Raw genomic sequence first — 16,150 nt, forward strand, 5'->3', positions numbered from 1 at the left:
CATTGTGAGGTTTCTCACTGCCATAACCCTTTCCCCAGCCTCTCACCTTAACTAAACCCTCCAGAACACATGGCTAACCTTAACCAGGACTCTGAACTAAACTTAAACCCAATTATAGTGACCCAGTTATTTTGAAGTCTTCATCCTCAAATTGGGACTTAACCTCGTGGGGTCCAGCCAAAAGTCCCTGCAATGTCATACAGTCCTCACAAGGATTGTGTTTGGTCAAGAATTGGTCATGCACTCAGCTTTGCAGTCTAAACTACAGCGCCTATAGGGGTGTGTAGTAATAATAATAATTATTATAATAACAACAATAATAATGTAATAACGCATTTTAAAAACTGATACCAATTCAAACTCTTCCCTCACAATGGACCTTGTAGGAGTGGAGTTTGTTTGGTGTCCTTTGGCCGGCTTATATAACGTGTGAAACATCTGGCTCCAGCCACATGGTTCTGTTGGGTTTCTCCAGCATCCTCATCTGAGGAATATTAATCAGCATCCACACTCTTCCGCCTATTCCCACCTAATCTCATTTAGTCATTTAGCTCTGATGTTCTTTCCACTATCAACGGCTCGTAACGAAGACTCATGTCTGCTGCGGCTCCATCTAATCTAACACAGATGTATGAGGAGAAAGATGCCCCTCATTCTGCCATCTGATGATCGGCCGTCCTGCAGCCCAGTAACTTCTAAGACAAAAAGATGAAGAGTGTTATATTGATGCAGGAAGCACGTGCTGAGAGAACCAAGAGAAATCAGCAAAACTAAACAAAAGAAAACAAGTAACATAAAATAAACAAAACAAATGAACACAAAAGAAAACATACAAAGGAAGACAAAACTAAACAAAAGAAAACATTACATTATAAAGGAAAACAAAAGAAAACAACACAATAAAACAAAGGAAAACAAAACAAACATAACGTAGAACAAGGGAAAACAAAACATAAGATAGCATAACATAACATGACATCACAAAAGAAAACAACGTAACATAACATAGATGAAAATCAAGAAGCCAATTTAAAATTGACTTTAAAAATCAATTTCTATCATTCCTTTTTTTTTTACCTAAATTGTTTTTTTTTTTTTTTTTTATGGCAAATGCCAAGCAAAGTTATTGACATTCTAACCTGGAGTTTCTGATTTCTCAGGGCCCGGTAAGCGCAGACCCCCATGTCTGTTCCTGTAAGTGGAGGTTGACTCCTGGCCATGAGGGTGGAGCGTCATCTGAGGGAGGAACTCCGAGGACCTGCGGGTGACTGTGATCGAGGGCAGATCCTTCTGGTGAGTCCACCACGCAGGTATGTGTTTCCAAATCTTCCCAAGTTAAGTCTGAGTAACATTTCATCTGGACTCTGAAGCGCCAGTTTAATTAGACCGTTATTGCTGTTGTTATTATATTTATATATTGGTAATGACACTGTTTTGATAACACCGTGATTTTGAATGAAGATTCTGTGCATATGCAAATGTCTTTATGGTCATTTTGTGTATTGTTTACGTGATGCAACAACACAAAAAAATGTCTTCATTGCTTTCAATGAACTTCAAGATTCACATTTTTTGACGTCAAGTATTGTACAAAGAGAAACTCGTGTCAGCACTGAGGAGCTGTTTAACTGAGAAGGATGTTGTTCTTTTTTTTTTTTTTTTTTTTTATTGTTCAGGGATTGAGCCCAATTCCGTCCAGAAAGAGTCCTGCTGTTGTATCTGTGGAGTTGTTAGTCGATTATCCGTCTCTGTGGGTGAGACTGGCCTCTAATGTGTTTATCTGTCAGGACTAATCGGATCACAGGCCTCAGCCACAATAATGCAATAATAGTTTCCTCTCTCCTTCCAGCAGGGATTGATGAGCGTCACGTCACATCCTTCAGCCCACGACGACAGCAGCGGCCGTGACTCCCTGGTGCAGCGTGAACATGTCCGACCCGGACTTCGACAGGCTCGAGCTTTTCCGCAACATCCTCAACGTCTGCAGTCTGGACCGCTACTGCAATCACTCCTTCTTCAACGCAGGGAGTATTTCCGACTGGCAGGAGATGGCCGACGACGGGCCGCCGTGGTTACGGATTCTGATCTCGGTGGTGTACTTTGTTGTGGCTACTGCAGGAGTGTTGGGGAACCTGTTGGTGATGGTCCTGCTGTACTCCACTCGCACCGTCACCACTGGCACCATTAACTTTTTTGTGTTGAACCTCGCTTTGGCGCAGCTGCTCCTCTCCTTGGCTTTACCCTTCTGGGCGGTTGACGCCCTCCTGGACTACAGTTGGCCTTTTGGCCTGGCCATGTGCAAAGCTGTGTCCTTGCTAACCGGCCTTAACGTCTACGCTAGCTGTTTTTTCCTCACGGCAATGAGCTTGACCCGATACTGCTTCGTAGCAACGGCCCTCAAGCCCAGCGCCACGCTCTGCAGCAAGTCTCGCACCTTCCCTGTGGCCACCGCCTTCATCTGGGCGGCCGCTCTGGTAGCCGCGGCCCCTCGCGCCATCTTTGCCGATCTGAGCGTCATAGGCAGCGCCAACGACACCACGTGCCTGCTCCGATTCCCAGTCGGAACCGCCTGGCTGGGAGTAAATCAGCTCCTGCGAGTGCTGATGGGCTTCCTCCTGCCCCACTCCATCATCATGGTCTCCTACTTGCTCCTGCTGCGCTTCCTGTGCCGGCACAAGCTGAAAGGCAGGAATGCTCAGCGAAAAGTCGACATCTCAAAGTCCGTCGCAGTCGTGGTGCTTTCGTTTTGCGCTTGCTGGTTCCCCTACAACCTCCTGAGCCTGTGGGGCGCTCTGATCCAGCTCGACCTTTTGGACATCAGCAGGTCCTTCTATTTGGCTCAGACATACTTCTTTCCGCTGGCTAACTGCCTGGCGTTCACCAGCAGCTGCTTCAACCCCGTCATCTACTGCCTGATTCGTAAAGAGTACCGCATGGCTCTCCACAACATCCTCCTCAAACTCACGTCCAAGCTTCCGTACGGCATCCAGTCGGAGGAGCGGGCAGTTCAGGCCAACGAAAGGCCCATTCCTCTCAACAACTTGTACAGCCAGAGCACACAGAGTGACACAAAGAGATACGACCCTCAGCTCGCACTCCCCACAGTTATCTCCTCTCTGTAAATCTCTCACTGTCGCTTCCCTTCTCTCACCGTGTCTCAGTGACCTATAACTCTCCTCGATGCCTGTGAAATGAGTCCATGTCGATACCCTGTATACAATCACATGATGCTCGTGACTCCTTTGATTTGCTGAATAAACAAACCTGTCAGTGCCACTGTTTCTTTCAAACATCCACTCGGGTACAGACACAACATATTCAATCCAAGTACCCTATGAGTCCTGAACACCTGACATACAAGTAATGTGAAAGCCTCCCATCTGAGTATGCGTGAGACAGAAATGTACTTCGTCTTATGAACCTCACAATTGTGTGTTCTGCAGCGTAAAATGAAGCCTAATGTGACTTGAATTAATGTCACCACAAGATGGTGGTATAGTTCATTTTTTAATGTGACTTTATACAAGTAGTTACTGTTATTATTATTGCAAAATTTCGGACAGTGATCTGGTTATGCTAGTTTATGTGTCGAGTTTATGTTTATAAAAAAAACTTTAGATTACTCATTGATATCTGTCTATCGACATTTATTAACATTTTCGGCGTATAAATAATAAGTAATCCAGAAAAAGCTTCAGCTTGTTCAAAAACCAAACATCAAAAATAGCAATAAACACTGAACACACTGAAAACAAGGATTTTTTTTTTTTAAATACAAAATAGAACAGTTGAATTTGTTTGTAATAGAACAATTCCTAAAACTGTTCTCACAATCATGACAGAAAAGACAAAAAGAACTCCCGCTCCCTGAAAAATGTATTGTTAAAATTATCGTGATCAGATGACGTGTGCAAAAGGCCAGGCGAGCTGACAGATGTTTCTTACTGAGCAGCGGTGTCTTCCGAGGTTTATGTCCATGGAGACCTCCTCTGTGCAAGACTCGCTCAATGGTGGACCGTGACACCTTTGTCCCTGCCTGGTCAAGTGTTTCCATTAGGGCCTTGGTTGTCATCTGTGGGTTGGTGTTGACCTCTCGGCAGATTTTCCTCGCAAGTTTGGGGGACGACTTACGCTTCCGTCCACGGCCACTGAGGTTTTTAACGGTGTTCAACCTATGGTACTTGTTGATGATGTTCTGGATGTGTGAAACAGGGACATCATACTGCTTGGAAATAGTCTTGTAACCTTTTCCTTCACTGGAGAGATACTGACGCAGGTCCTGGCTGAGCTCCTTCTTCTTGACCATGATGACCAGAAATTAAGAGTGACCTGAACACTTTCCCCCTATTTATACTGTTCTGGAAAGATGTCTTTTTTCACTTTAACATTTGGCCAACAATGTTTACTTCATTGTGACATCTTGAAGTCAGTGCTCGACAAAAATGACCACATTTGGCACATTTTTGTTGAAAGATTGTCAGGGCTATGAATAATTTTGAACGTGGCATTTTTGGGGACGCCAGAAATAATCTTTGTCATTCTTTCAATTGTTGGCCACATATAACTGACACACAAATGAGAAAAAAATAAGTCATTCATTTCATCACAAAATAAAAAAATCACAATAATTAGCAAGGGTATGAATAATTTTGAGGACGTATATATATATATATATATATATATATATATATATATATATATATATATATATATATATATATATATACACTGCGAGCCCTCTGAGGTGCTTTGGTATGAGATTCGATTACAAATATCTTTGCTCTGCATTGAAGAGAGAGACAGGTCTTCACCTCCAGCAGGTGGCAGTTCTTTCTCCCAGTAAAGGAGAGGCAGTAGAAGGCTGCACTCCAACTTGCCTCCTCACTTAGCAGCTGCTGGGAGACGAAGCTTCACACTTCTGAGAATGTGGGTTACATTAGGTAACTCCGCCGTTATCCTTCAGTGAGCGAGGTGCCTCACTATTGCATCCTGAAAGTGAAGCTTGAGGAATTAGTCGCAACAGCTCCACTGAAAACCTCATATGTCGATCCCTTGTTCTCCTGAGGTCCCCTGCAAAAACTACTGAGGAAACAGAGACGGACTCAACGATGCCATCTGGCTTTTATAGGAGGGAGGGTGGCGAATGCATGTCTTTCTCTTCAGTGCAGAGCCAGCAGATATACAGAGATGGAAGTCCCGACTCTGGCCACTTCCAATCTTCCTCTAAACCCACTGTTTAAATCCCTGATAAATATTAAAATGATTATTAATTAAATATTAATTTGCAATAGCAAATTACTGAAACTGTTCAAACTATCATGAGAGAATAGATTTTAAATTAAAGAAAAAAACCAACACCAAAATAAAATAAAATTGTATTAAATAATATATAACATCATAATATATAAAACGTCTTTTTAAAGACTCCTCCTCTTCCATGCTGACTCTTAAATGATTTACAAGACATATAAAAGTGACAAAGTTGGGCTGAAATATCGCCAGAATTTATAGATATACCAGCTGTGTTTTCCACACACAGGTCTTTTTTGAAAAGAAAGTTTTGCACTTTCACAGTGACCCGAACCAACGAAGAATCCATCATCAATTCGGTATTTAATCATTTATTGAAATCACTCAAGGGAAAAAAAAAAAGAAAATCACCTTCAAATGAATACATTCCTTTTGCTCAAACAACTCAATATCATTGAAATATACCAACACTGATAATAATATAGTACAAGCGCAATCGTACCCACTGTAACTACCATTATAAATGAAAGTACCCACATTTAAACATCCACCAGACGACACCGGGGGGAACTGGAGTGTATGGCTTATCGATGGCACATGGCTTCTTTCAAAGGAAACGTCAAGTAAATGAAGGGTTTTACATCCAGGAGGCCTGATTCAAGTCAGTGGCACAAAATGAATCGCAGATAAGCAGCTGCCAAGAGGAATTCAATCATTCAACGGAGTTGTACATCCACTTTTATAAACATTAGTCTCATGTGTTGTCAAAATAAAATATTTAAACGATAGTGTTAGGTCCTGTTTAGCTTCATTCAAAGTTCATAAATCATCTGTAATATAGCGTAAACATATATCAATATTAGCTTCAATAATACTTTTATAGGTTGTTATATCTGACTATGCGTTCCTCGAAACACCTGAGACTCAGACTTTAATTTGAATAAATAGGTATGAATGTCATGGTAACGGCACTTGAACTAAACAGTTGAAACCAAGTCTAAATTGAGCAAACATGCAAATAAAACCGCCTCAGACCCATCAATACAAACACACCTTCCCACTCATCTGTATTACACAGGGTTGTTTCACATTTGGTGGCTCTAAGTGGCTTCATGGTCCAGCAGATGGAAGGAAAACAAATCATCAGAAACTATGAAGTCACAAGGTCTGTTGAGGAGGAACAAGATGTCACCACTACCTTTTGTTCTCTTTCTTTAACCTCTTTCGACACTCTTTTAATTGGCTCTGCTGCTTGAATTTTTCAACGACTTGCACTTACAGTGCAAGACTTTCTCAATAACCTCACACACCCACAACGTTCGCACAATATATGGATAGCAGCTCTTTGAAACACACAGCTAGTGACGGGCTGGTGAAGCATCATGAAACAGCGTGTGAGTGAAAAGGTTTCATTAAAATACTTCAGAATATCAATGAGAAATCAAAAGATCTGCGAGCAGACAGTGCATTTAGTGGACGCTGAAAATGAGTGGACTGTTTCATGAAGCCTCACCAGCCCATCATTACACAGTAGTCTTTTGTTCGTGGTGTTTGGGTACTTCTACAAAACCAGTGCCTGCAGTCCCAATGTACCGTGTCAAAATGTAACTGATAGGATCACTGCTGTCACTTAAGTGCTGTGAAATCCTGTCGCAATGCCATTGTAAAATATGAATCTTATACATTTTAGTCATATTTACTCAGGACATTCCAAATTCCGACTTAGCGAAATGAATTTTTTCAGCATTCATATGACCTTATCCTCTAGAATATTACACTGTATATTAAAAAAGGTCAGAAGTCCAAGACACTGTTTTTAACTGACATCACACACAGCAGATGACATTACTCTTACAGAAGCTCCCACACAATTTGACATAACCCCGCCATAAAGCATAATATGTGGGGGAACTTAGACAAAATTTCTGTACTGTAAACGGCGGACAACGTAAAATTAACGTACTTGCTAGCTTAGCTTGTCAGTAGCACTGCAGGCATTCTGAGTGGAAAGCGGTATTGTTTCCTGATAGGAAAAAGACAATTGGGACACAATGGAAAATGAAAATATTAATGTAAAAAAGTAGCTTAAAATAACCTATTTCTGCATAAAAAGTTGGCGTGTAAATGGCACTGGCTTCGTAGAATGACCCATTCACTCCAACACCTATTTCCACTGGAAGTAATGGGCTGGTGAAGCTTCATGAAACTGTGTGCTCATCCTCTGAGCTCAGCAGGTGGCGCTCTTGCTTTAAAAGTGACATGAGGTTTAAATGAAGTAGTTGTTCCTAGCAAAAGCATTCACAGCAACAAGTGTCATGTAGCGTAGCATGAAAATAAAGACACTGTTTCATGAAGCCTCACCAGCCCATCAAGAACTGCATGTGCTCACAGCAGCTTTTGTGACTCTGTACCATTGACTTCTCCATTTCAGACAACACGGCTCGATGAACCTGGCATCATATTTCACTCCCCAGTCCAGCTTTCACATGTTTTGTCACCTTGCTGATGTGATGATGAGCACGATAACATTACAGAGCAGATCACTATTGTGCTTTTCAGTCTTTTTTGGAGTTTTTTTTCTGACATATTCATTCACTGAAGTGTGACTGAAATGTTGTCTCAACAACTCACTTCATCCTTCTATGGTCCTTTCCTCATAATTCCAACAGAAGAGCAGAACTATACTTCAGAAACACAGTAGTTAAATGCAAATAACTTGAAGCTGGTTACCTTAAAACTGCAGTCCAGTCTTGTTGAGAGCACCACTGCTTGTTGGAGGTGATATAAAGTGTTACAGACGCACTCCCTCTCTATATGGTCTCTGGGTTGCAGCATTAAGAGATAATACAAGTATGAGTTTACCACGAGTTCATGCCTGAAGGCCTACCCTGGATATACGTCTTACATAGAAGAATAAATATACATTAAGCTATTTTATACATTTCTGGTAACATAAACGTAGAGCTTTGTTGAACTGATACTCAAAAGAAACTGGCTTAAAGGCAAGAGGTTAAGATCATAGATGTTTTGATTCATAAATATTCTGACTACAACACACAGCTTTTTAAATCCATCACCTGACTACAAAAAGGAGGACGCTAAATATACAAAGTTTACATTTGTTCGTATATATTTCAGGCCTAGTGGCGCGGACTGTAAGGCAGTCACGTCCGACGCATATATATATACTACAAACATTTCCCTGCGTAGAAACGTGTCCACGTTCGGTTGGTTCCACCTTCGCTCTGCTTCAGTTGGATACTGCAAAAACGTCACCCTCTTCTTGGAAAAAAAGCGAAGAGTCAGGCAGGTTTGATTAAAAAAAGACGCCTCCTGATAAGAAAGCAAATGTTCTTCTGTACATGATAAGATCCAAACTGACAGACTCATCCTCACGTTTCCAAAAGCACATGCAGAACTGTTGCACATCGATGCTCCACAGACACACAACAGATGAGTACTTGATAGAATAGAACCTTATCCCCACTCTTGGTCGCTCTGGGGACTAAAGGAGTGTGTACAGAGCTCGCTCATGATAAAAAGTGCTGTACAAAAGCCTCTGGTAGATAAATATCTGAAGTTCATATGCTCATAAGTTACATTAATATTGTTGTTGTCTGCATGTCCCCATCTCAATCCAGAAAGCTTTTGACGTCACCCTCCATCTTTCATTATTGCACTTAAGAGACTTAAACATAAAAGGAAAGGTGAAAAACAACAGTGCACTCTTTCGTAGTACATTAATCCCATGCTGTCATCTTAGCAGCATGTACCATTCTGAAGTCTGTATTGGGAGTAATACCGTACGTGACGTCATCACGACGCCCCCAGGGTCGGCAGCTCATCGAGTCGCAGTAACCCAATATACAAAAGCGTGTTCACATCTGAAGTCCGCAAGTTTTCCAATTAAGATTTCAGGTTCTTGAGGAGAGGGGTGTCATGGAAGTGAGGAGCTGCAGCGCGCAATTCAGGACACGGTTTTGGATGCTTTAAAAATAGGTGTCAGTCTCACCATCCGAAAGCTGTGCCGAGCGCAGAGTGACAAGGTGATGCGCTGCAAAGCCTGTCGCACATCTGCATGACTTGCTCTAAAAAAGAAGTTTTAAGAACACATTTTCTTTCTTCAATTCGTCACCATTTCTATGGCTGGGTGATGCCGAAGACAAAAAAGATGCCTCAGTTTAAAGCTCCAGAGTTTGGCTCCACTGGATAAGAGATTATGACCCCATGAGGCGGTGATCAGTTTCCTTTCCTAAAAATTACAACAAGAAAATTGCAGTTTTCATGCAATCCTTGCCGCTACAGTGGAACAAAGTAACACTCGCAGCCCACCTTTGTCAGGAAGCTTAAATCTCACGCAAGAAAGTTCAAGCAGCTTGGATTAGAACCTGAATTGATCAATTTGAACAGACTAATGTGAACACATCTTCATATTGAGATGCTGCAGCTCTGTCATCCCTCTTCAGGTCAGTCGTCATGTTTCTAGTGAGTTGACCATGATCATCAACACTGTCGTCACTTCATGATGGCGCAGCAGCAACATTTACATGGAAAGAAATATTCTTCAGCCTAAAATGCACTTAAAGGTTTCATCATTTGCTGTGGACTAAATAAAAGAAAGGGCTTAAGACTAAGGGATTGTGCATACATTGAATACAGTAGATAGTTCATAAATACAACATTATTTCTCACATCATTATTATAATGACTATTGAATTGCACTTACTTATTAAATTTCACATTTTAGCAGACTTATTTCACTTGTTTAATATGATTCTATTTTAATTTGTATTATTGGAGCTTAACACCACAAGAAAATTAAGTCATTTGAAAAGTAAAAATAAAAAATGCTTTTACATTACTGGCCAAACACTTTGCTGATTCTGATTGTACATAATCTTTAAAATATACATATATTCCATACGCCATACTTTCTATAATCAAATTTAAATGCCGGTGCTCTATAATCTCCATGATCCATGTAAATGCTGCACTGCCAGACAAGGAAAGCATCTTGAAATAATAAGCAAGCGCTGTTCAAATGAAGCTGCCGAACGATGCCACTTGTAGGTCAAAACATATTTGCTGGTTACGTAGTCAGTAATGAGCAGAAGAAGACTGGCTGTTGACTGGTGCTCATGGCGATGATGTCATGCTTTGTGCTTGAAAAACTCGAATTGTTGCTTTGAAGGTAAAATTGACAATCATCGTTTTTGCAACACGTCTACACATTAAGGTTCAGATAAATGATTATGATCAGTATTGCCATTCTTGAGGCGTTGGCTTTTGATTCTACCTGTGCAGGTGTTTCTCTGTTGGTCCTCGCGCTAGATTGATTGTCACGTTCTGGTGCAGGCAATGTTTGTGCAAACGTATTATCTTTAAAGAATAGAGTGACTAGAAGCCTTCTGTTGTCCTGCCACAGCTTCTCTTCGGGTAGTTTTCGATGGTGGAACTGTCTTCTTAAACCCGAGTCACCATCAAGGACTCTGGTCAGGATCCTGGGAGGCCCCCATAGCCCTGGCTGATAGACTGAAGGGACAGAAAACACACAACATTTAACACTCAGTAGTGTTCCGTACTTAAAGAGCATGTTCATCCTCAGCACCAGCTTCAACAGGGATGAATGGAACATCGGCATAAAAATGGAAAACAGGCAGCGCAAGCTCCACAAACACACAAAGCAACAAGATGGCAGACGAGACTTGCTGGAGGAAAGCAGGTGCCTTCAGGTTCAAATGTTTTGCTAGTTCATTTTTAATACGGCTTCTTCGTAACAATGGTGCACATAGGTGGACACAGCCATGCGATAAGCTCAGATGGAAGCCTGATAGCTTGACTAACAGTCCACTTTCAATCAGCCTGATGCTGCTCCTTTTGATCACGACAACTAGATTTGCTGCTCATCACAAATGCTAACTGCTAATAGAATTCTTGCCTTTTATCTTTGTCATGAATTGAAGCTAGGTGAAGTGCTAATGAAGCCAAGAAACGACTGGTGTCCTGATGAGTACCTGCTGAGATCTGACCTACTCACTCGCGTAATCCAAGCCCGTGTTTTCCATACACTGTGCCACAAGTTAGCTGTGCCAGTTTCACAACTTTCCCGTATTTGTCTAAATAAATTAATAGTGTTCTGCGATCGTCCAGTATCTCTAGTAACATTTCTTTTCAAAGGTCCGTGAGGATCTATTTCGGGAAGACCAGGGCACTTTCAAGAGAACATTGTCCCTTCATACCTCACCAAGGAGGTATGGAGCAGGCGTCCTGACTGAATGCTACAGTTACCTTAACTGGCTTCTTTCAAATATGGAAGAGCGTCCTACTCAATAGCCTCTTTTGCTGATGACCGACGCTCTCACCTCACACCACCAGGGAACTTATTTTGGTCGCTTTTATTCTTTTTTTCACTACCCAAAGCTTGTGACTATAGATGACATTTGTCTTCTGGCTCAGCTCATTTGATAAAGCTAAAAACGCTGCGGAATCTCTTCACCAAGAGTGGGATTGTTCACCCACGAATAGGGAACGTGAGCTGGGTTTTGACCTTCATGAAACAGGTTAGTTTTACCCTGCTCATGATGGGTTGTTGCAATACTCATTTGTTAGTGGAAGGGAGACAACTGCTTCTCAACCTGGAGTAACTATTCCACTTGCTACTACGAGTGATCTCAGATTTGAAAAGGCTGACAGAGTTTTCATGTTGTGAAATGCCTGTATCGACAATATCGTACGTTTATTTTCTACTCTAAAGGTAAGAGGAAAAACTGTCTCTTAAGTCTATGTCCTGCAAATAACATGTCAATCTGAATGATTACTCATGGCAACTCTATCAAACAGGTTAAGAGCCATAGCCTGGATGGATTAACCACAATGAATGAGTGAATGAACGTCTCAGATGTTATATAAACAGCTAAACGGTGCGACGAGTGGGCTAATCCTCATTATCAGGTGGTGAAATTATCTTGTCTCTGCAAGTCTTTATAATTACAGGTTGTTTTCGTTCCCTCTCTTATGTCACTGTAAAGCAAACGGAAAGTTGTGTCCCAAAAGTTGGTGAGCATCAAGCTGTGACAGAGAAATCTTCACACACAGCCTTACAATCCCATCTAAATGGTGCATTCACGACACTGAGCCCAGAGGAATCGTGACACTGCTGGTGAGTCACATGCTTCTCATGATGAACGCTTCCTGTGCCATGATCGTACTATTTTGAGCTAAATCATGTGCCCTTTTGGTGCAGAAAAGCAAGAAATGACAGACTAGCTTAACCTCTTTAAGCTCCATTCAGCACTTAGTGTCTGGATTAGAAGTCGTCCCTGCAGCAGGCATGTGCGATGGTGAAATGTTACGTGACATAAATGTGTGCTGAATTATGAGAGTCGGTGGTGAAGTGAATGGCAGCCCTGCTCTGACTCTGGATGTGATGTAAGAAAGGTGCAACGTGTTTTTGCACATGAGCGTTTTTGCAAATAGGGATGATAAAAGACTCAGGCACAAACCTGGTCTGTGAGGATTCGAGGCTTAATATCAGGAATGGCACCCACTCTCAGCTCATCTTCCACAGCCATGAGTCTAACAACAGGGAAATAGAAACAAACATTGCGCTTGACAAAAAAGAATTATAAAGCCATATGAGGATATATAATAGACATGTTTCTGGGTTTCCGTCGTCTTTTAATGTCATTTTGGATCCTCTGAGTTTCCAGGTAGCAGGTAGATGAATTTTATGAACATGAAATGAGAATACATTTCAGGTCATTGCAGATGACTTTTATAGGAGCTGTTAACCATTTTAATGGTTATAGTAGCTTCTACAGTGATGTCCAACACTCCTGACAGAGTACTGGTTACAATGATCCAAGTTCTTGTATTTAGAATTGTCCAAAATGAGGAGGTGATGTATATTAGGTACATATCACTGTGACACCTCCTTCACCACACTGGACACTTCTTCAAGACATATAGGAGAACAGTCTGGTTTCTCATTTATTATTATTATTTATCATTAATTATCTTTCGTCTTATGAGATGTTTTTTATATATATCTTTGGTTAAGTTCATTATTTATATGACTGACACACTTCAAACTGTATCTTAACTATAGCAAGACAAAAACAATAGCTATGGTGTGACTTGCTTGGGCAACAGCTCTTTGTTGCTCCACTATGCTGCAATGTACTGTCTCCATCTATTTTAATAAAGGAAGGACTGCAGCAGCGCTTTAAGCGACAACAGGACCCAATATACTCGGCCACCCATGTGTACACACGCCTTTTCTATTTTTTTCTGCTGCCTCTCAAAAGAAGCTGCTTCAATCAAAATGAATGAGACCACAAATATGGAATTATTAGACAGCCGTGTAGAAGCTTATAATGTTTGCCGAACCCCGGACTTCAGGAACTCATCATGGGATATCATATAGTAACATACGCCGCAAAATATAATGGAAAAAATGTTCGTATAAAATAATGTCCTTCTCTATTTCACATGACGGACGACCATATTGGTTGGTAGGCATTTCAAACTAACAGCCAATAAGCCACATCTGGCCACTGAAACGGTCCACAACATACTGTGTAATATTTTTAGCCTGCCTGTAAATAAGCACTCGCATCAGTCTTAGTACAAGTACCGTAATACAGTACACAGCAACAGTTGAACCTCACTATATCACACATTATGAGATCCAAAAGGACCAAGCACACTCCACTGCATTGAATGTTAAATTCAATAAATGTAAATCCTGTTTGTCACACTGTATTTATAGTTTTTATTTTGACGTGGTCGGTGTGCTAAAAAACACAGAGAGAATTGAACTCACACTTTTAGAGATGATTTCAATTGCTTTTTTTTTTTAATCAGCAGCAAAAAATGTCCAACATTGTGAAACAACCACTACTATTTTACACTTTCTAAAATTAGCACTTTGAAGAACAAAAGATGTGATCAAGGGTCTCTACTTTTTGGTTGGACGATTGACACATCCGTCATGTTAAAGCAAATCCTTCATCTGCAATAGTCTAAAATAGAAAAAAAAAAAAAAAAAACGCTCCCTACTAAAACATAATGAAGTTATTTATCTGTTGTTTGCAGCCTCTGCTTGAGATAAAAAAGAACAGCACTGAACAGTCATTTAGACACATAAGAACTGATCATCAATCGCAAAGCAGATTAAGGACTTTACAACACATAATTAAAACATATTGCTTTTTGCCCATCTGTCTGTATCATTATTGCTCTGAGGTAAACAACATTATGCAATATCTTTTTTTTTTATCTTGATGTTTTCCTGCTTGGATTAGTCTCTTCCCTGCGGCGTGTTTATGTCTAATGTGGTGGCGTCTTGTTTGGATATTTGGTTTATTAAGCAGCAGCCTTGCGATTTTTCCCTCTTACAAGCTACACAAAACACAACTGAACATCCATTCTAGCTCAATTCATGATGCACTGAGTATTGTGCACAGACAGCTAGAGATTTAAGTTTTGTAAACACTGAATTGTACGGCAGCAGCTCGAACCAGATCTTCCCCCCAACCCCTCCAGCTTGACCATTAATCACCTGTTAATGATGCCTTTGATTTGGGAATCCTTCTCCATTTGCTGTTGCTTCAGGCGGCGCTCGCTGTCTTCCAGTCGGCACTGATACTGCTGCAGGATCTTGCTGGTCTGCTGCTCCTGTGACAGAAGACGCTGCTCGTACTCTTCCAGCTTGCGATGGGACATCTTCAGCCGCTCTTTCAGGGAGTGGATTTCTTCTTCATACTCTCTGACCTGCAGCACGGCACAATTTTAAAACAATTAATCTTAATAGAGAGATTCTTACAACCAAATTCACTTCACTAAATCCTTAAGGTGCGTCATTTAAAACAGGCACCAATGAACAATCGAACTGTAACATTTTGGGGCGAAAGGATAAGTATTGTTGTACTCCATATTACTTGATCTCAAGATCACTTTTTTAGGGTTTTGGTCTTGTTACAACCTGAAATGCATTTTTACTCAGTCATGTCTCGGCCTCTGCGGACTCTGGCTTTCTATTCAAAACCGATTGAGACTGACAGAGAAAACTCTCATAGTTGGCTTTTTGTTCAGTTTTGGTGTCTTTATTTATATTTATCAGGGGTCTGATACTGATCAACAAAAGAGCTACAGTGGGTCACCAATTTTTGTCACCAATAAGGTTACTGATTTTGAATTTTAATAATATTTAAACTGGAGTCTTAACACAGCCTTCATTACACCTTCTCTGGCTGCATAGTGGTCTGTTCCCCACAAGAGACTATTTCGCCACACCACAGTTTTGATCTACTTGCATCCAAACCGCTGTGCGTAACGTGTGCCAACAAAGAACATTACATTACTCCAGTAAGTCTTACCTGTATTTTGTTTAATACAATTGTCTCACTTGACTTTGCGACTAGTTCACCGACTGCAGCAAGCGGTTATGAAAGTGGAGCCTTCGCTATTGATGCAGGCAGCTGCGTATACTGCTTCAATCGCAGAGACAGATGCTACCAGCAAACTCATGTTGGTTAAGAATCATTTTACTAGTCATGTGGACATGAGCTGAATCGCATCTTTTCAAGCATTTACTTTCGGATCAGGCATTTATTCTGATTAGAGCAGTCTAGATAACCTAAGTACAGTAGTTCGGTGAAGAAACACCTAAATAAATAAAGTCAGAATACCGTCATTTAAAGTTTTGATTCTAGACTCTTGCCCATTTTTCCAACTCCCACACTCAGGTGGAACGACATGGTGTTACAGTTCACATCAGTGAGCAGAGTCGTGTACATGTGAGGCACAAAAAAGATTCATTATTCACAGTTGTTACCTGGCGCTTAACATTGAGTGATTTTTAACAACATGGTGTCTTGGCTGGTTCTTTTTCACTTGG

General features: G+C 41.0%; 2 protein-coding genes across 9 annotated transcripts in view; one reads left to right on the top strand and one right to left on the bottom strand.

Annotated features, from left to right (window-relative positions):
* Nucleotides 1–1,855: 1,855 nt before the first annotated feature.
* LOC128757901 (relaxin-3 receptor 1-like) lies at nt 1,856–3,255 on the top strand. Its single transcript, XM_053863526.1, has one exon. The coding sequence runs from the start codon at nt 1,929–1,931 to the stop codon at nt 3,120–3,122; it is 1,194 nt and encodes a 397-aa protein (XP_053719501.1). The 5' UTR covers nt 1,856–1,928; the 3' UTR covers nt 3,123–3,255.
* Nucleotides 3,256–5,592: 2,337 nt separating this feature from the next.
* Nucleotides 5,593–16,150, bottom strand: part of LOC128756937 (ras/Rap GTPase-activating protein SynGAP-like) — a 43,405-nt gene continuing 32,847 nt past the window's right edge. For 7 of the 8 annotated variants that reach the window (XM_053861815.1, XM_053861814.1, XM_053861812.1 and 4 more), the window contains 3 exons: nt 14,813–15,024; nt 12,753–12,825; nt 5,593–10,782 (listed from right to left, as the gene is read on the bottom strand). In XM_053861815.1, the coding sequence (XP_053717790.1) occupies nt 10,744–10,782; nt 12,753–12,825; nt 14,813–15,024 (324 nt within the window). In that variant the 3' untranslated portion in view covers nt 5,593–10,743. The remainder of the gene's footprint in view (nt 10,783–12,752; nt 12,826–14,812; nt 15,025–16,150) is intronic. The other variant, XM_053861813.1, reaches the window with a different exon arrangement.

This window comes from Synchiropus splendidus, chromosome 4, assembly GCF_027744825.2.
Source record: "Synchiropus splendidus isolate RoL2022-P1 chromosome 4, RoL_Sspl_1.0, whole genome shotgun sequence".
Taxonomy (NCBI): Eukaryota; Metazoa; Chordata; class Actinopteri; order Syngnathiformes; family Callionymidae; genus Synchiropus; species Synchiropus splendidus.

Coding starts and splice junctions, on each gene's coding strand:
- LOC128757901 (XM_053863526.1), top strand. CDS start 1,929: ATGTCCGACCCGGACTTCGACAGGCTCGAGCTTTTCCGCAACATCCTC.